Source organism: Zingiber officinale, chromosome 11B (assembly GCF_018446385.1).
Source record: "Zingiber officinale cultivar Zhangliang chromosome 11B, Zo_v1.1, whole genome shotgun sequence".
Lineage (NCBI taxonomy): Eukaryota > Viridiplantae > Streptophyta > Magnoliopsida > Zingiberales > Zingiberaceae > Zingiber > Zingiber officinale.
This window is the reverse complement of record NC_056007.1, coordinates 79,624,353-79,648,851: the sequence shown is the minus strand read 5'-3', so window position 1 is coordinate 79,648,851 and position 24,499 is coordinate 79,624,353. Positions and strand designations below refer to the sequence as shown.

Genomic DNA, 24,499 nt, shown 5'->3' with positions numbered 1-24,499 from the left:
TGGACTTTCCCCGTGCCAAGTCTCCATACTTGGACTTTCCGCGTGCCAAGCTACCTACTTGGACTTTTCCTGAATCAGGTCAACCAGGTCAACCTTGACCTAAGGTTGCACCTACAATCTCCCAAACACCTATTCTTGTCAAACATCAAGAATACAACTCTCTTCTCGTCAAACATCGTCAAACATCAAAACACAACTCGAGTCAGGTCAACTCGAGTCAGGTCAACCAAGTCAACCTTGACCTAAGGTTGCACCAACATTAATCTCACAAGTCATGGATATGAGATATTAGGTTGACACATGAGTATATATTAGAGAATATATACTGAATGACCCGCCATGAGAATGTTTCATGGATCATTATATGAGTGTCATAAATATTCTCATGTGACTATTGATATGAATAGTCCTTAGACCTGAAGTCACTACGGTTCCCTACATAAGGAATTATGTACTTTGATATCGTAAAACGTCACCTGTAATAGGGTGGACTATCAAGTCGATCACTGAGTATGCAATGAGTTATACCGAGGGAGGTGAGTGATGTACATGAGATCTATCCTTTCCATATGACGAACATAATATCTGTGGATACATTGATTAGTAGAACACAAGAATGCATGACCATGTTCAAATGAGTCAATATGAGATATTAAGCTTATTTGATTGAGTATGCATACTTAGAGATCAAGAAATATAAAGATTGATAAGAGAATGACACGGTCTATGCCTCATTGATCAATCTAGATATCAAGGATAGAAGGACCAAGTCATACAAGATAATAGTCACGGAAAGGTTAAGTCAGACCTCGTTATTCTCATCACTTGGGTAGCAATGATGCCTTGCTAAATGCCACTCATTGTTTATGTATCTAAAATATTGATATAGATATATTGCCAATGTTACGAGAACCTATTAGGTCACACACAAAAAACAAGTTGATTTAGAGATGAGTTTATATGATGGATCGTTGGATTAAATCTAATCCGAATTAGACTCATTGAGTTAGATACAATTGGATCTAATTATTGGATTGAGTCTAATTTGAATTAGATTCATGGAGTAAATTTAGATTGATATTCATGGAGTTAATTGAGTTGATAAGGTTCATCAAGAAAGATGAATGGTCAATTTTGAACCATTGGATTGAATGATCAATTTTAAACCATTAGATTGAAAAGAGGAAGACCAAATGGTAAAACCCTTTGGTATTCCTTAGATGGATATAAATATGATTCATGAATGAAATTCTCATTAGATAAAAACTTGTTGTGTCCATTGAGATTCCTCCTCTTTTTCTTCTTCTTCCTTATCTTGACCGAACCACCTCTCTTGGTTGCTAGCACAACCTTAGGTGGTTTCCTTCTTCACTTTTGAGTTTGTGAGATAAACGAAAGCTTGTTCGTGTGGATACCGTAGAGGCATGGACACGTGATCATGCTGAGATCCTAGCTATCAAGAGATAGAGTGCACTCACCAAAGGTATAACCCTCTAATCAAACTTAGTATATGATAGTTTTTCCTTTGGATGGATCTTCTGGAGAGGATCTAGTAAATTTTCTGTTACGCTTTTCGCCTATTTATCACACTAGATCCCTACAATTATTGCCTTACTAGGAACTCTGTTGAGTAGATAAACTGCAGTCTTGAGTGCTTCACCCCACAAGGACTCCAGTAAAGAAGAAAATGTAATCATACTTCTTACCATGCCCTTAAGGGTTCGATTTCATCACTTTGCTATACCATTTTGCTGAGGTGTCTCAGCCATGGCATATTGCACAACGATATCGTATTCAGCAAGGTAATCCACAAATGGCCCAGGACGTTGTTCACCTGTCACGCCCCCAAAGGAGTCCTTACCGAAAAATTTCGACAGCATCTCCCCTGTACGGGTGACAATCTGAGGCATACATACATACAAAATACATCAGCCACATACAGCTGGAATATATTTACACAACCACGCAGTTATATAATCAGCCCACTCGGCTGGAACAGAAATAAACACAATCACGCAGTTATATAATCAGGCCACTCGGCTGTACTAAAATCAACACAGTGGAAATCACAAATAACGATCACAAAACATAAGTAACTAACTGCGAGCCGGCTCGGCTTGACACAATAATATCAAACCAAATACAAGAGAACACAAATACATAAATAAGTACAAAACCCAAAATGCAAATAGCGTAAGAAATACCAAAATCGTAAGGTCGTCCTCGAATGTGACGTGGGACTGGTGGACAAGCTCTCCTAGCGACTCCATAAATCATTTACCTGCTACCTGGTGAAATTACCAATATACGGGATGGTGAGTATAAAGACTCAGCGGGTAATAGACTGATAGTGCATGAGTATAGTAAAGAACTAGAGATGCAAAGATATACAGTCTCGTATGGAAAATAGCAGATACTACAGTGATATCATAATAAGTGTCCATACCTGAAACCATATCCTAGGCTAGTAGTAAAAGGTAAAGTGTAGCAAAGTCCTGCTACAGTACTGCTCATAACTACATGGTATCGTGTGAGGTATATACATGTCAACAGTAAGTAAGTCAGTGTCTAAACACATATCACAGGTATAAATCTCAACCTATGTAAGCATAACAGCATAAATAAACAACAACAGCATAAGCTAGTAACAGCAGCATAGATAAGCAACAACAGCATAAGTAAACAACCAGCAGATATAATAACAACAGCGTATGTACGGATGGTCACTCCCGCCCACCCCTCAAGTCCATGACCCCAGTATGGACAAGAGGCCGGGACAATGACAGACTGTACGCCACTCCAGCTACCACTACTCTCGAGTGGCCGAGGGGACAGTTGCATAGTAGCTGAATAGCTACGTCTGCGACGGGGTCCCTACTGCCCGCGACTCCAGCAGACACTACCCATGAGTGTGCGAGTGGGGGGGGGGGGGCATGACAGGACATGCGGCACGCTCCAAGCTACCACTACCCATGAGTGGTCGAGCGTGCGGCCCTGGCCAACAACCGCCTCAACCACAAGGGAGACAGGATCGTCGGCAATGCATGCAATGACATGATGCGAACAATGCAACAGTCATCATATATATATATATATAAACAGAAACAGGTATGCTACATGAAGCCAGCATGCTCAGTAAGGTGTGTAAACAAACAACAATCAAAGTATGTAAACATGATATCAGGTGTCTATATATCCAATACCTAATATCTAATGTCTGACATCTGGTATCTGATACCTAGTAATATAGTATCTGCTAAATATCATCGATATCAACTAGAGATTGTATAGATACAGAAACGAGTAGCTCAAAGATTGAGTGGAAGTATCAAATGCAGGAAAAATAAGAGTGGAGTCAAGATAGATATAGCAACTATCCGAACATAAAGCTCATGCACTAGGATCAAAATACTAAAGAGATAAAGTAAGAAATACCCGCCTTTATCTGTCGATCGTGTCCCGAAATCCGACATCGAGATGCTCGTCCTGAAACAAAATCCTGCGATCACATAGTCTATTCAGCTAATTACATTGGAAGTAAATAACCAAACAGAATCCCTATTCTAATTAGGGTAACGCTAATCAAACATGATCCTTGAGTAATCCCCCAATCAACCTTAATTATACTACAACCTAATTAAGTTAGGTTTACACATAAATCACCAATTAATCCAATCATTTAATCCTTGAGTTTCTCAACTTAACATGAATCCATTAATTCATTTACAATCCAATTCTGGCATCAATCATCAATAAACAACCAATTCTATAATATGCTAATAATAATCATGCATCCACCTATATAAATCATTCACCAAATAACCATTATGAATCCAACATACATAGTTTATCCACGAGATCAATTGCTAATTAGCAATCTGACAACTAATATAACTCATGAATAAATTCCTAAATTCCAATTTCTAACACAGGATCAACACATTTCATTACCTAAAGATAGCATACCTTCGCTTCCTCCAACAATTTCAGATCTGACCCAAGATTAATCTCAACTAATACAATCCCAGATCATATTACACACAGAAACATCTCCAGCAACCTAAACAGAACAACACTTTGATTCTGTTATAAACCCCAAATCAATCAATACATAAAACTCTACTGGTTAACCATGTATTGCACCCATTGATCAGATCAAAAGGAAGGCAACAAAGAACAACCAGAGAAACTATTTGTCACTAAAGAATCCAGCAAGCGAAATAACACTCATTACCTCTTCTATTTCAATTGCCGGTGTTGATCACAGATCCGGCGAAGAAACCGATCCCCAAATGAAGTTGTGGTGGCCGAAACCTTAATTCCTTGTCAACAATCCCTTCTCCAAAGGTTCACTGGCCTAGTAACCATTTCTTGCAACAAGTGGCCGACGACAATGTAGATGGCAACAAAACCTCGGCTGGAATAGAGGCTCCAATGATCGAAACCACAGCACACGGGTGAGGCAACGAGGGACCGAATCTAGGGTTCAGATCCTCCTCCTTGTGACCGGCGGTGGGTTGATTGGCGTTGACGACGCTGTGGCTCAGCATCAGGCGGAAGAAATCGAGAGGAGGATCGACCACAGATCCATGCTGACGAAGACAAAGAATCGAGATCTGGTGGAGAGGGTTAAGTGACGAACCTCCTTGACGAACTCGTTGCTGCCTCGTTCGGACTCGACAGCCGACGGTGGACTCAAACGCGAGGAAGGGAAAAGACTCCACACCTCGAAGGAAAGGAGGAGAAAGGCTCAGTCGAAAGTGGGTCCAATGGCGCCGGGGACTGCTCTGTTGGGTCGGCGATCTTCCAGAGGAGGGTCGCAAGCAGATGCCCGGGAGCGGCCGGTGCGTGAGGGAGAAGATGGGAGAGGGAAGAAGCTCGGCGAAGATGAGAAACTAGGGAGATAGAATAGAATCGGGAACAATAGTTAGGGTTTAATAACTTATCCTAAGTTCAAATAATTAAACTTTATATTAATAATTTCAATCAACTCCCACTTAAGTGTATTTCAAACAGGCTTCCAATTAGCCCCACCGGTTCATCCCCTCAACACGTGTCATACGAACTCCGTTTTAAATCTCAGAAAATTTCTAAAAATTCCTGAAAAATCCAATAAGATTATTTGTCAAATAACATTATTATTTAACTACTATTTAGGTACCGTATTTTACGTCACCTGATCTGTTGGATCTACCATAGTACTCACCACCACGACCTGATCTTATGGTCTTAATCTTCTTACCAAGTTGATTTTCAACTTTGGCTTTGAAGGTTTTGAACATGTCCAGAGATTGTGACTTTTCATGAATAAGGTACAAGTATCTGTATCAAGAATAATCATTTATAAAGCTTATAAAGTATGCTTGACCATTCCAAGAGGCCTTAGGAAATGGTCCACATATGTCCGTATGTATAAGCTCTAAGACTTCATTACTCCACCTTGAACTTTTGTTAGTTGTTTTCCCCTTGATACACTCAATACAGATTCCAAAATCTAACATATCAAGGGAATTGAGAATTTCTAGTGACATTAACCTTTCTAGGCGTTGTTTAGAGATATGTCCTAAACGCCTATGCCACAACATAGATGAATTCTCATTTATCACACCACGCTTCACACCCATACTATCCTTCACAAGATTATCCGTATAAGTTTCAATGTCCAATCTATATAGTTTGTCAATCAAGGAACCGGTACCGCACAACATAGAATTTCAAAAAATACTAAACTTTCCATTTCCAAATAACAAGTGTATCTGGATTTGTTCAAACATGAAATAGAAATTAAGTTCCTTTTAAAAGACAACACTATAAATGTATTTTCCAAATTCAAAGATACATTAATCATCAAACAAACTCTAAAGACACATATTACCTCTACTTTTGTCTTCTTGCCCATTTCTATATAGATGAATCTTTCAGTATCAATTGGCATTCGGCTCATGAGGTAACCCTGCATAGTTACACTTATGTGAGTAGTTACACTAATGTCTATCCACCAAGTGTTATTATGTACAGTAGCTAGGTTGACTTCTGAACTAACAAAGTTAAAAAGTATACCTTTCTTGGCACGTCAGTTGGCGTATTTAGGGCAATCTTTCTTAAGATGGTCTTTCTTTTACAAAAAAAAACAAGTTGAGTCCTGATCTTGTTGCTTTTGCACCTTATGCTCTAAAGCCTCAGTCACTGCAAGTTGCTTACCCTTACTCTTACTATTACACTTCTTCTTTTTCTTGTTTGAATATTGAGATGAGGATACATAGTGAACACTTTGAGATGTGTCACCTCTCAATCTCTCTTCTTCCTATACACACTGAGCTATGAGCTCATTTAGTGTCCATTTCTCCTTTTGAGTATTATAGCTAATCTTAAAAGGAGTGAACTGTGTAGGCAGATATATTAAGATAACGGTCACAAGGACACTTTCAGACATGTCTAACTTTAGTATCTTAAGCCTTGTAATCAAGTTGGACATCTCCATGATATACTCCCTAATGTTACCCTTTCTTGTGTACTGCATGAACAATAACTTCGTGAGAAGTGTAGTAGTTTCGACCTTTTCGTTTGAGGTAAACTGGTCTGCTAATTCCTTAAGGAAGGTTTTAGTATCCCCCTTCTCAGTTATCGAACCCCTTAGTGATTCCGGAATTGACATTCTCATGATCATTAGACTCATGCGATTAAATCACTCCCACTCGTCAAAGGTCACCTTTTGATCCACAATGGAATCATCAACCAAAGGTGTAGTGTGATCATGCCTAAATGCAAAGTTTAGATCCATGCATCCCAATAAAACTATAATATGCTCTTTCCATTGTCCAAAGTTTGTGCCAATAAGCACGGGGATGTTGTTCAAATTAGTAGACATTGAGAGTGTTGAATAAATAAAAGAAAAGAACATAGCTCAATTTAATAAACAAGACATGTATCTTTATAGTTGTGCAATAACAAAATCCAACAAGCGAAGCATGCAACTATATGTGCATTATTAGAGATTCCTAGTGCAACATTACATTAAGTTCTTAAACTAAATCATAACTTGCTATTGGGTCTCTCTAAATAACTCATGATTACTTTCATCTACCATATAACTTGTCTTCCTTTGGGTCGACACATTATGCACATGATACTTTATTCATGAACTTCCTTAGTTAGCTTATGTTTTCTACATCACTCACAATTATTCTAATTGGCCACATAGTGTCCCTTCCTTTAGGCCAACACACCACGTGCATGATCAAGAAGTTTAACTTAATTTGTGAGCTTCCTTCAAACACATATCCGACATAAGAATGATTTTCCTTTAGGTCAATCACCCTTAGCATGGACATACATCCCTCTAGACTAGTACTCCTAGTCTCCCCAATAGTTCTTGCTTTAGCGATAGTATATGTTTGACTAAATAGTAAGAGTGAAGAAGAATCCAGGAAGAAATTGTAAAAAAACTGAGCTAAATTCAGTTATCAATCAATTGGTATTGGATATCAATCTATTGATACCTTTATTAATCGATCATGAATGGATGTGAATCGATTCACACATGTGCCAATCAATTGATCAATCGATTAATCGATCCACTAATCAATCCAAAAGGCTTCTGTTCGCTCGTTCATCTACCCCAATCGATCAGTTGATCGATTGACCAATGTTAATCGATTAGCCAATCGATTTAAAAACCTTATGTGGATAACCTAGCGAACTCTAATTGATTGGTCGATCGATTGGTGAACCCAATCGATTAACCGATTGATCTAGTAGCTCTCTGTTGGATTCTCACAAGCTTTAATCGATTGACTGATCGATTGGTTACCCCAATCGATTAGTTGATCGATCCAGAAGCTCTTTGTTGAACTCTTCATGAACTTCAATCGATTGACTGATCGATTGATGGCCCAAATCGATTAGTTGATCAATTCAGAAGCTCTCTGTTGAATTCTTGCAACCTTCAATCGATTGACCGATCAATTGGTGAGTCCAATCGATCAGTTGATTGATCTAGAAGCTTCTGTTGGATTCTTGTCGCGATGGGGCAATCTGAATTGATTGATTCCTCATGCTGATCGATTGATACATATCAATCGATCAACTAATCGACTCCGAACCCTTCTGTTCGCGAATCCGCAACTCCCAATCGATTGGGAACCTTCCCAATCGATTGATATTAGAAAATGCTCATTTTTTAACGCGATCTTCTGCCCTAAAATCACACCGCCAATCTCGTTCTTTGCAGATAATGTAAAAACTCGATTCATAGGTTAAATCATAATCTATTCATACTACATTCAATAAATATACATAAATTTCGCTCATCCATATGGAATCAAATGCAAAAAATTGATGTATTTATGTCAAAACGTTGAAAAATAATTCTTACGCCTTAAAAACTAATAATAAGTCAATCCTATGCTTTGATACCAATTAAAATACTTGCAATACATCATGTATGAGCTAAAGGATGTATCTACAACAAGATCTAGCTTTTATCAATCTCTAAAGCTCTATACAAATCGAAACAATAACTCATGAATGACTGACTTGAATCCATCGCAAAAGAGTATTGCTTCTTACTTTTGCCAGGAGTTCCTGCTATTGCGGAAAAGTCTTCTACAGGAGTGGGCGGCGACAATCCTTAGTCCTCTCTCAATGGGAAAGAAAGGAGGTTGAAGAAAACTCTAGACCCCTTGCCTTAATTCATGAGCCTCTTCCTTTATATACCAAGCCCATCCTATACTTAAAGCTCATTCATCATTAACAACCCATAAATGTTAATGAACCGGATTTTTTTATTTACACATTGAATCCACATCCATTTAAATCTAAACCTTCTTTATATATTTGAAGCATTAGATCACTTAAATGAGTTTAGTTACTTTAATAGCAATTAGTTATGTATGTGTCTTAATCAAGTGTAAGCCCATCTTATGGAGATTATATCTACCCATGTGGACTCAATTGGATTTAGTCCACTCACGTGGACTTAATCCTACATCTTATTCTAATTCTCTCGTTATATTTTCGTGCTCGAGTTTATATGAGGATTCTCCGTCTCCGGAAAGGAGGTTTTCATAGTGAAGTTGTGAGAGAGAGAGCCAAACCTAAGATTAGTCACATCAAAAAGGTAGATGCTTAGTAACATCGAAGATGTTAGCGATTGAGAGTTTTGCTTTGAGTTTTTCTCAGTTATTCAAGTTCAAAGAAGTGAAGCGAGCTATTCACCCTCCCTCCACCTCTTATAGCTCATACATGTTCTAACAATTGTTTGATATTCTACGAAATTAATAGGTCTTTAGAAAAATATTTCTTATGTTCATATTTGAACCAAAAGTTTCAATAATGTTTGCTACATCAAATGTTTTATTATCCTTTAAATTAGATTATCTTATAAATCAAGGGAATATTTTTGACATTAAATATGATTCTTACTAGTGTATTAGTAGAAATTTTATACTCTTTAAAAATATAAATGATCCGGTAGCCAAGGAGGGGTTTCGTACGGACAGAGGTTAAGGACACGTGGAGGTCAGGGTCGAGGCGATCGACGTAAAAGGTGCGCCGAGCGGGGGCCACCTTGCCGAGCGGCCGCGGTAGAAGGCCAGGTCGGCAAGGAGATAACTCGGCTAAGGTTCGAGTTTCCGACGCTCAGGAATTCACATACGACAGTTGATTGGGCCGAAGGGTCGCTCAGCTGAGCCGTAGGCCAACATAGGCGCTATTCATCCGAGCATATGACCGAGCGACCCACTCGCTCTGCCCCTCCTGTGTCCCCCCGGACGACCAGTATGGCCGAGCGACTCTCCTGCTCGGCCCAATAAAAGACAAAAGGTACAGAAAGGTACAAAGGGGACGACCAGAGATGTCCTTTTCGAGATACGTGTCGCCGACAGACAGTATGGTCGACGGATGGACCAGACAAAAGATCGTACGGTGGAAGTTTCCACTGTCATGTCAAAGATATGCTCAGACAGTTGCGGTATGGTGTCAGACGTGCTTTTCTGACATATCCATTTGGAGGTATGTTTGGGGAAGCGCTCACACGTCAAGGAGCGTGCATGCGCCTCTCCGGGGGTCTATATAAGGACCCCCAAACTTCGACGGAGGTATAAAATGATCCACACTGTAGCTACAATTCTCATTATCTTGCTCCAGTTTTCTTCTCACCTAACTTGAGCGTCGGAAGGTCGTCGCCGGAAACCCCTTCCCGGTCCGACTTTGTTGTAGGTTCGCCGGAGGTCCATCTCATCCCGACATCTACATGAAACCAGCAGAGAGCATCACGTCCCTAACTTTTATCAGCTCATAGTTCAGACAGGATCAATAAATAATAAATATTATTTATTGTTTGTGTTTGAACGAGAGTTAAATTTCTAATTAATTTAAATTTATATATATAATAATGTGATATATGTTATTGAGTACCAACGTATGATATGTATATATAAAATTATTAATCTAGGTATAGTTAATTTTGCATACTAGTATTTGTTTTTCTCTTACGTAAGGTGCCTTTCACCATCGTGCAAGTTATCTTTCGCTTTCACTGAGCAATTATGGGATCATTACCATTAACTCCATTCAGAGTGGCACTGTTAGCTCCAATAATTAAATTTTAAAATTAAATCACAATCTATGATAATTTAAATATTTAATTTTTATCCAACTAATCTTAAAAATAGGCCGCCTTTAAAATCCAAATTATAATTTATGTGCATTTAAAAGTAACCTATAAAAATATCGGTAAGGCTTAATGGTTTGGTATTGAAGATTAAATATAGTAATTGTTCGTTTGTTTACCGATTTGGATAAAAAAAGAAAAAAAGAGGCGTGATTTCAGTTTTTTTTGCCAAATTTCAGTTGCTAATAAAATCGATTAATTATCTATTATGTTCTCTCCTTTTCAAGAGTCATCGCCTTGATAATCATTAATATTAACCGTCCCTTAAAAAATATTTAAATTATTTGTTCTACGGTCAAAATCGTCTTCTTCCTCATTTCCATCGACGAGCAGCATGGAAACAGAGCCGCTGCTTCCGGTAAGTATCGGCTCCACGACACCGTCTCCCACTCCGTCGCTGCCCTTTCACCGGCGGAGGCCCTCCTCCAGTTCCTCCACGCCGCCTCCCTCCGCTCTGTGCACTCTCCCTGAAGACGGAGAGATTTCTATCCCCGTCGTTTCTTCCCCCAGTACCGCCGCCTCTTCTTCCCTCAAGGATCTCCTCATCTTCGGCCACTTCCCTAACGGATCCGACGACCAACCCGACGCCTCCGCCCCTTCTCCCCCTCGTCCTTCCTCCCCTGTCCCCAACAGTCCCAACCCTAGCCCCTTCTCTTCCGCTTTCGCCGCCGCCGCCGCCGCCGCCACCGATGTTTGGCTCAGCTATCCTTCCTCCGCGCATTGGAAAACCAACCTCCACCGATCCCGAACCGCCCCCGCGATGGCGACGCTCAACGACGTCAGCCCCTCCCAGCCCGACACCCCCCGTCGACCCTCCATCATCAGCCAGGCCTTCATCCTCCTCGTCCTCTACCTCTCTTTTGGAGTCTCCATCTATACCTTCAATCGCCATCACTTCGTTGCTACCGAGACTCACCCTGTGGTTGACGCCCTCTACTTCTGCATCGTCACTATGTGCACCATCGGCTACGGCGACATCACCCCCGCCTCCTCCTCTGCCAAGATCTTCTCCATCTTGTTCGTGATCATTGGCTTTGGTTTTGTCGACATCCTTCTCACTGGCATGGTATCTTACGTGCTCGATATCCAGGAGTCCCTCCTCCTCTCCGCCGTCAATAACCCATTGAAGGTTGACGACAACATCACCCGGAACTACATCATCGATGTCAAGAAGGGGCGGATGAGGATACGGATGAAGGTCGCGCTTGCACTCTGCGTCGTCCTGCTCTGCATCGGCCTCGGCACTGGGGTGCTTCGCTTTGTCGAGCGGCTCGAGTGGCTCGATTCGTTTTACCTGTCCGTGATGTCCGTGACCACGGTGGGGTACGGAGACCGAGCATTCAAGACGCTCCCGGGCAGGCTGTTTGCGTCGCTGTGGCTTCTCGTTTCCACTCTTGCAGTCGCTCGTGCATTTCTTTACTTAGCTGAGGCGAGGATCGATAAGAGGCACAGGAACATAGCAAAATTGGTGCTTTGCAGGGACATGACCGTCTCGGAATTCCTTGCCGCTGATATCAATAACACCGGATTTGTTACGTGAGTTGCCCTATCTTTTTGGTGGTTTCTTCCTTGGTTGATTTATTCCTGCATCAGAATCAACTTATTTTTAGTTGATTAATTTCCCACTTTTATCTTATTGTTAGCACGAGTACCCTGAGGCTTTAGATCATAGCTGAATATGGGCAAAATGAAGTTTAATGATTTTAGACAAAATTTAGGTAATGCATGCTGTTGGTTTGAGGGAGCTACTAAAGCAATTGAAAGAACAAATGGAGTTTAGATGCACTTCATTTAGCATAAGGGTTTGCTTCATTGATCTCCACTATACATTTGGTATCCCACCTTGTTATCTGAGAATTGGAGGTGATGAGACAAGTAGAAGACATTAATAGGGGATACGGAATACAAGAGTAGTTAAACTTTTAACACAAACAGCCAAAGCCAGAACGTATTTCTAGAGGTTTGAAATAGTTAATACAAATTTTGCAAGGCTTTGTGTATGGAAACAGTAGGAATTGTGAGGATCAAGTTTTTGCCATAAAAACAGATGATTTTCTTATTCACTACTTCAGAAGTAATAATTATTGGTCACCCGGTCATATGGCATGTCCAAGATCATGCATTTCTATCGACTGATGTTTTTTGTCACCACTGAAGAAGAGATGGATTTTGAAGTCTCTCACTAGCAAGTCGGCTGATAAGATATTAATTTCGTCAAGACCTTTATAAAGTGTGATGCTGATTGTCTGTGGGATGAATATTAAATAGTCATTTCCTAGATTTTGCTTTGCCAAAGTTTCATGCATGACTGAATAAATTTTGAATGCTAGTCGATGATCTACTACTAAAAGTTAACTGGTTCATTCGTTGAAGGGCCTTTTAATTTACTAGTGAAACTAGTTGCTATCTTGAATATGATAAGAAGTGTTTTGCTGTATGAATTATATACTAATATCTTTGATACACTAGGTGAGTATCCAAAATCTCTTACCCTTAGTTACTGCATATCAGTATTTGCTAGTTGCCACTGCAGCTTCAACAAAGCCTAGTGAGTTTGAATTGCCATGCAATGATTTCCCAATACTTTCTTTATGTCTTATGATTCAACTTAGAATTTTCACTCAGGTAATGGACATGTAAATGAGGTTTAGGATATAATCTTTCAGTGTCAACAAATTAGTTTAGGCAGCAAGATTGTGTGTCAAAATTGGTCAACTATTGGTTGTTAGATGTTTCAGAGAAGCTAAATCGAAACAAGAGATCATATTGGAAGTATAAATGGTGATTCATTTACCCAAAAAGTTACTTGGTTGCATTCTTAGAGTTCACTTATGTAGTAGCTAGCAGCTACCCCACTCTCATCTTTGATGGCTCTTTACACATTGTTGCCTGGCGAACAAGACAATGTCGACATCTTATCCTAGTGTTTGTCTTTTGTCCGAGGTCAAACAATAATACTCTGTTGACCATTCATTATAGCAAAAGGTGATTACGCTCACCCCAAACGTTCCTCATAGCTCATCCCAAGTTATGTGAAGGGACGTAAATTACATGATCAGCTTATAGCCGACCGTTAAGTGGCTAGGAGGTAGGAAGAGTTTTTTTTCCGAGGGCATATACTCGTTGAGAATTGATTTCTGTCTTGTCTTATTGTAGTAAATCTGCCACCCTAGCCAACTGGGCAGACCGTTTTTTAAAAATTATATAGAAATATCTTTTTCAAATATTTGCATATAATCTGCAAGTACTAACTGGAGCTATTAAAACCATTAATGTAGTCTATATTGGATGTAATTAAACTATATTTATTTTCCTACTTTTTTATTCTTAAATATCTAACCACTCGATGGCTGCATGCTTAAAAATGTTTCCATCAGATTTAATGTTGATTTCCTTATCTTCTTAATTCCGTTGGCTACATTGCTCAAATAGCTATTTCTTCAATCATGAAAGCTGAACTTTCCTTCTATTACACTGCAGTAAATCAGAATATGTGATTTACAAGCTCAAGGAGATGGAAAAGATCTCGCAGAAAGATATCATACCCATCTGCAACCAATTTGACAAGCTAGATGCTGGAAAATGCGGAAAAATCACTCTCTCTTATCTCATTGCAAGTCATCATTAACATAATTCATAGAAGAATCGGTATTATGCATAATGGATATCAATTATCAAGTGGGGTTATCGGCTGCAATGAAACTATTATCCGAAGTGAATCTTTACGATTACAAGGTTGTGTGGCTTGTTCTCGGGGATGTGTGTGGCTTGTGGTCTAGGAGTTTCTCGCCCTCCCATTTTTTGATACTGATATACCACATTGAGAGGAAGTGGGAACCAAGTTGCAAGTTGCAGCTTGTAAAAAATTCTGTATTTGGCTTGTGCTTCTCTATGATTCTTCATTTCTTGGTATCGTAGTCAAGCCACTACTGCGATGTATTGTATCAGAAACCTTGTAAATAGCTAAGCAGTAGTCAATATTAGTCATGTCAATTTATGGTTTATTCAATAATATCCAGTCAAATCATTCTCTGTACTGGACTGGCTGATTCGATTAACTCAGGAATCACAAACCAGCTGGTTCTATTGTGATCAGTGTGTGTGTAACATTTTGGTATTCATTCTATTCAAGTTAAATCATGAAGTTTAATCAAGAACTTTCGGTCTAGTTGAGTGTATAAACCCCCGTTGAAATAGAAACCAAACCTATTCAATTGTAAAGTTACTGATCAAAATTCAAAAGGATGAACCAACTGTGTCAGATAGTCATATTTTAATCTTGCTGCTGTTATTGAGCAATCAAGAAGAAGATATTTAGAGAGCGTGACTTTGAAGGACTTACAAGGCATTCTAAAAGTTATTGAGCAAACAAGGAGAGATTTGTAGAGCATGATTTTAGAGGATCTATGAGACATTCTGAAAATGAAGATTAATTTATTATTTTCTCATCACAACAATCTTAAATCCTAAGTTTTTATTAGAGGTCGTGGTTTATCCGCGGCAAGGGCAAAAAATTTAGAGGACGTGGTGATTCAAGTTCTCACGGAAGAGAAAGAAATAATCGATAATATCATCAAAATAACAACAATGAAAATCAAAGCTTCAAATTTCAAAGAGGATGAGGCGATGATGGTTATCAAAGAGGCTGAAAATGTGGTTATATTGAATGTGATTATTGTAAAAAACTAAGACAAAGCTAAAAATTGTTATATCAAGTAGGGGTGATCGTGGATCGGGTTGGTTCAATTTTTAGGGTAAAAAATTATCCGGCTCTATTAGATCAGATAATGTAATAGTAGGACCTACATTCGACCCTATATCCAGCGGTTCTTATGTATCAGATATCCGATGATTTGTCAGTTATTTGGATATCCGACCCTATATCTAATAAAATATAAAATATAAAATATAAATATAAATACAACAAAAAAATAAAATATTTTAAAATGATAATAGACATTACTTATTACACGTTGTAGCAGCTAATTGGTAGTAGCTGCTACAACGTGTAACAACTTATTGGCAGTAGCTGGTACAATGTGTAGCAGCTTATCGACAGTAGTTGCTACAAGTAGGGATGATTGCAGATCGGGTTGGTTCGATTATTGGGATAAAAAATCATTCGGCCCTACTAGATCAGATAATATAATATCAGGACCCTACATCCGGCCCTATATCCGACAAATTTTTTTTCGATTTGATTTGGGTCAGTATGACGGATTGACTGCTCACCCCTAATATCAAGTGTAACCACTACCATAAACTTGGACATAAAGCTGCATATTATTGGTTTAAGAAAGAAGATGACAAGCAAATTGAAAGTAACCTTATTCATCAAAGTAAGAATGAGGAAATTTTATTGTTTGCTTCTAATGATAGCAAGGTTGATGAAATGTAGTACCTAGACAGTGGGGCTAGCAAACACATGGCCGGTAATAAAAAATTTATTTTCCATTTTATTTAAAATCGATCATGATGAAATGATGATTGGTGATGCTAGTATTCACAAAATTGAAACAATGGGCAAAATTTGCTTTTAAACTAAGTTTAAAAATATTGAGAAAATATATTAAGTTTATTTTTTCCGCACATTCTTCTCGTCCACCGATGTAATCTTCCGCGGCTCTTTCGTCCTTCGGACGCACCGAGCCCGTCGGCTCCCTTCCCGTGTCGTCCTTCTCGCTAGCTGCGTCTTCCGCTCGACTTCCTGCACTCCTAAGCTCCTGCACACTTAGACACAGGGATCAAAACCAAACAGGACCTAACCTAACTTGGTTGATCACATCAAAACAACTACGGGGACCAACAATCTCTCCCTTTTTGATGTGCATTGTTACGATTCTGCAAGTGCACGGATTCATCGTCAGTAATAAAGATTATCGATCCCACGAGGACTGGTTTTAAGCACTAGCAATGGTTCACTTAGGATTAGCTAAACTATCGATGGTTATAAGTTATCTAAAGCAAAGAGATTGGGAAGCAGAAACGAGAACTAGCAAGAAGAAGTAATTAACTCGGTTTATGAATAGTTCTAGGAGTTCGGTTTCATTGTGGTGGTATTGATGTATCACATTCTATCCTTTACTCATTGTCCATCAACATGCATTCACCGGAAGTTGAAGCATCTATCCTCAAGTACCAAATAAAGAAGATCCCTATGAAATCCTGTTACGGTTAACCCCTATCACTAGGGCGCCTCGGTAGATCACAAGAACACAGCTCTAATTGGTGTCATTAAGGATAGAAATAAGGAGCTTAGTTTAGTCTCTTACTTCCTTGTGGAGAAGTTGCCTCTCCTTTCAAGGAAGTACCCTAGATATCCGTGAACAGGTTATCCTTGTCACTAGGGCCCCTCGGGTGTACGATCTAAGATACTTTCTCTACGAGGTTGACAATTCCTACACAATCAATTAACACAATATAGAGATCGAGTAGTCGAAACAAAGCAAGCGAAATCATCCAATGAAATAAAGCACAAATATGAGTATTACATCAAAACTAATCTACAATTACTCCCTCATCCTAGAACACGGAATCTACTCCATAGACGCCGGAGAAAACCCCGAAGACATAATGTAATTAAGCATCCTCAAACAAGAAGAGAGAAAGAAGAAATATACTTATCCAACGATGACGAGTGATCTTCGGATCTAATCCTTTGCTTCTGGAGTTGATGTGGTGATGAAAGATCGCTGGACAGAGGTCCTGGACGGCGTGGAACGACACCAAGGTGATTCTCTTGCTGACGGCTCGCTTCTCGGCTCTCCCCCTTTGAGAAGAAGCGTTAAAACCCTTATATAGGCTAGGGCACGGCTGCGGCGACACGGCCGTGCCAATATGGCACGGTTGTGCCCTTTCTTGTCTCTGGCCGCGCTGCATGGCTGTGCCAATTGGAACGACTGTGTGAACTTCGGGCTCAGCTCCTGGGACACGGCCGTTCAAGGTTGCACGACCGTTCCTTGCTTGGCTTCGGTCGTGAGGGGCACGACCGTGCAAGTTTACACGGTCATGCTCTGATCTGTCTCTGGTTGGCCACACGACCGTGCAAGAGTTGCATGGTCGTGCACTGCTCCTCTTCTGTTTGGCCACACGACCATGCGAGGTTGTACGGCCGTGTTCTCTGGCTCATTCCAGTGTGTCGACAATCGTTGTTTTTGCTCCGAAAGTTATCCCTGTCAACACAAAACCAAACAAAGAGTAGATATCTGAACAAAATAGTATATATGATGAGTACATGATAAAAGAGGCGATCATGCAAAGAATATATACGTATAAAGCAAGTGAATGTGCGTTAAAACATGCATAAACGATCATAATATTTACGCACATCATGCATCAACCTAAGTTCAAGTTAGGATAAAGAAACAGACAAGAAGTAATTTAAAGAAACTACTAAACTAACATTTTAAGCATAAAGATTGCAATAATAGAATTTACAATTTTCTAAAAAAAATATTGACTTGTTCCTATCCAAAAAAAAAATAAATTAAAAACCCAAACAAAATATTAACTCCCTCTAAACTTGTTCCTATCTCTCCCCCTTTGATCACAGTAAAAACGGGGTAGGAATTTTTCAAAATAAATTCTAAGTTAACAAAGAACTCTAACCTTTAGGCAATTTAAATAAAATATTTTTGAGAAATTTCCAAAAAATATTTTTTAAAAAAAAACTTGTTAAAGCATTATCTAATTTCTATTTACATGCTTTATCAGTAAGTTAATTAAATATTTTATTTCAATATTTTAGCTTCCAAGCAGTGGCGAGGCACTAGGCCTTCTTAGTTATTGGAGCAACAACCACTTTCTTAGACAAAGTCTCATAAAGAAATTAACTGTTTAATTTTTCTTGCTGAAAGCGCAACTTACAAAAATTTAATCTAGACAAGATTTTAGAACCCAGTATAGATTCCTTCCTACTGGATTAATCAAGTATTTAGGAGATACATAACTTTTGAAAACTTTTCTAAGTTATCTCTGATATTTTCTAATGTACCAATTTAATTTTCCATAAACTCTAAGTTCTGATTTTTTTAAAGTTGTTAGGTTTTAAACATGCATTTATTTTCAATTTGTCAATTTGTAATTTCAAATTATCATTTTCTATTTGTAAATTATCTAACAATATTTTTAAATCAGCAATTTCTTTTTCTGATTTTACTAGGTCTTTTGTAAGAACTTTGATGAACTGAAAAGACTGTTTGGGAGTTAGAGCACGTATTTTACTTACCTCAATTTCTGATACTCCCCCTTCATCGTAACTTTCTTCTGATGATTCTCCCCCTTCATCTATGCTCATCTCTGAGCTGGTTTCTTTTTTAGTTTGATGGTTGGCCATCAGTGCTACTCCTGAGAAGACTTCGACTTCTGATTCGGAGGATGATGATTCATCCCATGTAGCCTTCAGACTCTTGCATTTAGAGGACGCCAGTCTTTGAGACTTCTCCTTGTCCCTTTTCTTTAATTTTGGGTAGTCATCCTTGATGTGCCCTTCCTCGTTGTAGTTGTAGCATTGGACCGTCCTTCTGTTGCGTTGATACTTTCTCGACTGTGATCTAAATTTATTAGTCTTAATAAACTTATTTAACTTTCTTACCAATAGCGTCATTTCAGTTTCGTCGATTGACGCTTCAGAGTCGGGATCGTCCATCTCGGCTTATAGGGCAACATTGAGATTTGACTTCTCTATTTGTTTAGGTTCTGCAATTCAAGATTCGTGAAGTTCAAATGTAGAAAATAAATTTTCTAGCGTACTTACCTCATAGTCCTTAGAGATGTAGTATGCATCTACTAAGGACGCCCATTCTAGAGTTCTTGGGAAGGCGTTGAGCACATACCGGATCGAGTCTCTATTTGTTATCGATTCTCTGAGGTTGTTCAGTTAAGTTATTAGCTCCTTGATTCTTGCTTGGAGTTGCGCTACCTTCTCGCCATTGTTCATCCAGAGATTTGTAAGGTGAGTCCGGAGGATGTCGCGCCTTGCAACTTCGCTTCTGAGGTATCTTCGTGGAGCTCTAGGAATTTTTCCCAGAGGTCTTTGGCGGAGTCGTAGCTTCCGATCCGACTTACCTCCTGGGGTGGTAGAACGCTGAACAGATGGAACTTTGCCTTTCCATTGGCCACAAAATCAGCTTGTTCCTTTTTCGTCCAGTTGTATTCTTCCTTGTCTTTAGGGACTACAAAACAATATTTCATAATTAAAAGAATATCAAATTCTGTTTTGAAGAATACCTCCATTCGGTGTTTCCATGTAGTGAAGTCTCCGTCGAATTTCGGGGGATGAATACTTGCACCGGCCATCGTCTTGATCTTGATGCTTTAGTCAATGGTCAGTTCTTTTTAGGCGGTCTGGCTCTGATATCACTTGTTGGCATAGCGGGGCCGGCAAGAGAGGAGGGGTGAATTGCCTACAATACGAAAATACCCTCCTCGTTCTTTCAACTCTAAAATAACAACAATAAAATAAAAACAAATAACAGAAAAGAAAGAAAGAAGACTCAAGGATTTAACTTGGTTACAACTTAGGTGGTTGTTAATCCAAGACGGTTGAACAGCTCAGACAGAATCTCCTTCTTTGAAGGCGGAGAAGCTTTTTACACACTGAAAGCATTTAAACGTTGCTAGGAATTAAATACAGAGTTGAATGATTAATTCCTAGCTCCAGGGGTCTTTATATAGCTCCTAGAAATCCTATCTCGAGTCTTGAGGGCGCCTCCAAAGGGATTAAGGGCGCCTCCAAGGGGATGACCAGATAAAACTTTATCCGCTCGTCAACGGCCAAGTTGGCCAGGTCGAGGGTGTCATTAAAGGCATTAAGGGCGGCTCCAAGGCTGTTGAGGGCGCCTTCAGCGTGCTGAAGTCCGAGGCGCCTCCAACGACTGTTAAGAGCGCCTCCAACTGTTTTTCTCGCACTTCTTCCTCTCCTTTTCAACTTCCAAAGTTCCGTTTGATTGGGTGATTGTGGCCTACCGAAATAGGGCTCACCCGAACCCAATTTTTAGCCTTCTCCTCGAGCAGGCTTCTGCCCCGTCTTCTCGTTGCTCGAACGTCGCGCACGTTCTTCTCGTCCACTGGTGTAATCTTCCGCAGCTCTTTTATCCTTCGGACGCACCGAGCCCGTCGGCTCCCTTCTCGTGCCATCATTCTCGCTAGCTGCGTCTTCCGCTCGACTTCCTGCACTCCTAAACTCTTGCACACTTAGACACAGGGATCAAAACCAAACAGGACCTAACCTAACTTGGTTGATCACATCAAAACAACCACGGGGACCAACAGTTTCGTCTTCTTTAAGTCGTAGGTTGGTCAGTTGGTTGCGACGTAAGTCCCGTCTCACGAGCTTGGCTTCGGACGTCTCTTCGTGTAGCTCAAGGAACTTCTCCCAAAACTCCTTTTCTGAGTCGTAGTTGCCGTTCCGGTTGACTTCTTGTGGTGGAAGGGCGCTCAAAAGATGAAATCTACTTTGTTGTTTGTCACGTAGTCGGCCTGCTCCTTTTTCGTCCACTGGTATTTTTCCTTACCTTCCGGTGCTATAAAACTGAATTCCATTATTAGAAGTAATCGAAATCAGTTTTAAAAAATACCTGCATTCGCTTTTTTCAGCTAGCGAACTTCCCCTCGAACTTTGGAGGGTATATGCTAGGTCCGGCTATCGTCTTTGCTTCGATCGACGGTTAGTCCTCCTGAAGCATCTTGGCTCTGATACCTTTTGTTGGGAGCGTTGGTGGGCAACTAGAAGGGGGTTAAATAGTCCTGTAAAAATAAAATCAAAATACCCTTCTCGAATTTTTAAAAGAACACTTGCGTAAATTAAATAAAAAAAGAAACTAAAAAGATGAGGCTCACGGTTTTGACTTGGTTACAACCGGGGAGGTTGTTAATCCAAGGAATGGATCACACTAAATATCTCCTTCAGGCGGAGAAGCCTCTTACAATAATGAAAGCACAAAAATGAGAAGCTAAACTAAACAATAGAAGCGTACAAGTGTTGAATATCAAATTGCTTGTTCTATCTAGCTTCTTGGACCAAGGCTATATTTATAGCCTTGGTCGGGGCATCTGGAGGGTTCCAGGCGCCTGGAAGGGGATAAAACTTTATTCCCTTCGCAACGGATCACGGTTAAACATGATCTGGTCAAAAGTCGCATTTCGGACGCCCGGAAGGGTTCCGAGCGCTCGGAAGGGTTCCGAGCGCCCGGATTGGTCCGGGCGCTCGGATTGATTCCGGGTATAGTCCAGGCGCCCGGACCCTTAAAGTCAACTTTGTTGACTTTTTGCGGTCCGGGCTCTCTGCTCCGGTTCTGCTCACCTCGTCTTTTTAGTTTCTTTCTTTATTTAATTTACGCATGTGTTCTTTTAAAAATTCGAGAAGGGTATTTTGGTTTTATTTTTGTAGGGCTATTCAACCCCCTTCTAGCCGGCCACCAATGGTCCCAACAAGTGATCTGGTCAAAAGTCACATTCCAGGCGCCCGAACCCTTAAAGTCAACTTTGTTGACTTTTTACGATCCGAGCTCTCTGCTCCGGTTCTGCTCGCCTCGGTCCAGATCTTCCGCTCCGCTCGCTTATGTGATTTCGGCCAACCGAAATAAGGCCCACCCGAACTCAATTTCGGCCTTCTCGAGCAAGCTTCCGTTCCGATTTCTCGTCCCTCGAAATCATCGCGTGTTTCCTTCTCGTCCGCCAGCATACTCATCCGCAGCTCTTCGTCCCTCGGATGCACCGAGCTCGTCGACTTTCTCCCATGTCGACCTTCTCGTTGGCTGCGTCTCTTGCTCCTCGAGCAATCTTCCGCTCAGACTTCTCATCCTTCGGAAACACCGCACGCTCCCTTCTCGTCCGTCGGTGTACTCTTCCGACGCACCGAGCCCGTCAGCTCTCTCTCCCGTGTCGTCCTTCTCGCTAGCTGCGTCTTTTGCTCGACTTCTTGTGTTCCTAAGCTCCTGCACACTTAGATACAAGGTTAAAACACCACAAGACTTAACCTAACTTGATTGATCACATCAAAATAACCTTGGAGTTCCAACACTAGTGAGTGAAGCTAGGTGGTGGAAGTCTTGGTGAGTGAAGTTAGACCCTAGTGAGTGAAGATAGGTGGTGATAGTCATGGTGAGTGAAACCATACTCTAGTGAGTGAAGCTAGGCGGTGAAAGTTCTGGTGAGTGAAGCCAGACATTGAAAATCCTAGTAAGTGAACCTAGGCAACCCTAGGGGAGGTACCCCTAAGTAATGAAAAGTCTTGGAGGAGTAAACTCCAAGCATGTGTGACCGACTGGTTTTCGATTGATCGCATGTAGTTGACTGGACCAGTGAATCTTGAAAGTTATTAACACTGTTTTACCTTACTGTTTTATATCTATTGTGCTAACTCAGTATTGCAAGTAAGTCTTAGTAGATCAAATTGATCAGGCACTAAGCAGAATTAGAGAAAGTCCAAACAGGTTTAGAGGACCAAATGTTTGACAGGTAAGTGAAGGTAAGCACTGGAGGAGAGTGACCCAGTGAGGACGAGTCTCAGTTAAGACTTTAGGCATTGGTCCAGTTTAGATATATTTTGTATACCTAAACTGAGATCATGACTAGATCCTAGTCTCGGACAGACATGATCTAATTAATAATACTATTTTATTGTGCTAACTCTATTTTATAGGTATAGTTTGTTTTTGGATTAACACATTTTGTAGGGTTGAAGTAGCAAACATCATCTTCGGATGAACAATGTCTGAGGAGCCTCAAAGGTACTTGAAGGCGCCTCAGATCAGCATGGAACATGCCCTGGATAGGGCGGAGGCGCTCTCAAAGAGATAAGGTCTGCGAATAAGGCTTCGTGGCACGAAGGCGCCTCCAAGGCACATTGGAGGGGCCTCAAAGTGCTTGGAGGCACCCTCACGCAAATAGAAATGGAGCTTATCAAGACCGAGGTTTTTGAGATCATTTTTGCTACTAGAGGCACCCTTATTGAGCTTGGAGGCGCCCTCAATGCTCAATAAAAGGGTTGTTCACCCAAGCATTCTACACAACAAGTTCACAACTTCTATACGCGATCTTTCGAGTTTTCGGTTGCTCCAACTTCGTCCTCCCACTGTGCTATGACACTACAATGTCCTACTACTACAGAGAAGTCATCCAACACCGAGCTCGATCCGATAATCTTCAAATGTTGGGTAATAAAATTTTTAATTAAGTATTTAATTACTGCATAAAGGAAAGTGTAGATTGTTACACTTATCCTTAGTTTACTATTGTATTTGATTCCCTCTTCCGACAGTTCTAGAAGAGCTTTATTGTGGATTGCCCGTCGATACAATCCGAGGGATTGTGGGTCTTGGAGTAGGAGTCGCCGAAGACTCCGAACCAAGTAACTCCTCGAGTTCTTATTTTTTTGTTTCTGTGTTGTGTTATTCTGCTGCATACTCGTTTTCAAAGTCAGAAAAAAATAAGTTTTTAAAATCATGTGATTCACCCTCCCCTCCCCTCCCCTCCTCATGTGCACATCGATCCTACAATAATGACAATGACTTAGCAGGAAATATCAATTATAGTTTAAGCACCTCAGGTTATGTTTTTGATCTTGGAAGTGGAGTTATAGCATGGTGTTCAAAGAAGCAATATCTTATTGCACTCTCTACTACATAAACAAAATACATTATCATTTTTTTTGCAGGATGTCATTTACTTTGGTTATATATAATTTTGGAGAATCTGAAGCATGATTAAGAAGGTCCAATTTCAATTTCAAAGGATCCAATTCTTCGTGGAAAAATAAAACATATTCAAATTCAATATCATTTCTTATGGGAGTTTGTGAATGAAATTATTGTTCATGTTGAATAT

At 40.2% G+C, this 24,499-nt stretch overlaps 1 protein-coding gene across 1 annotated transcript; it reads left to right on the top strand.

Moving 5' to 3' along the window:
- The first annotated feature begins 10,951 nt into the window (after positions 1–10,951).
- On the top strand, positions 10,952–14,767 carry LOC122034953 (two-pore potassium channel 3-like). The gene is made up of 2 exons (XM_042594311.1): positions 10,952–12,208; positions 14,153–14,767. Exons 1-2 carry the CDS (start codon positions 11,007–11,009, stop codon positions 14,298–14,300), a joined length of 1,350 nt encoding a protein of 449 aa, XP_042450245.1. The 5' UTR covers positions 10,952–11,006; the 3' UTR covers positions 14,301–14,767.
- The last annotated feature ends 9,732 nt before the right edge of the window (positions 14,768–24,499 follow it).

What these genes read in the sequence shown, in the direction of transcription:
- LOC122034953 (XM_042594311.1), top strand. Translation starts at nt 11,007, where the DNA reads ATGGAAACAGAGCCGCTGCTTCCGGTAAGTATCGGCTCCACGACACCG. An exon ending in AATAACACCGGATTTGTTAC is followed by an intron (nt 12,209 to 14,152) that starts GTGAGTTGCCCT and finishes ATTACACTGCAG; the next exon opens with TAAATCAGAATATGTGATTT.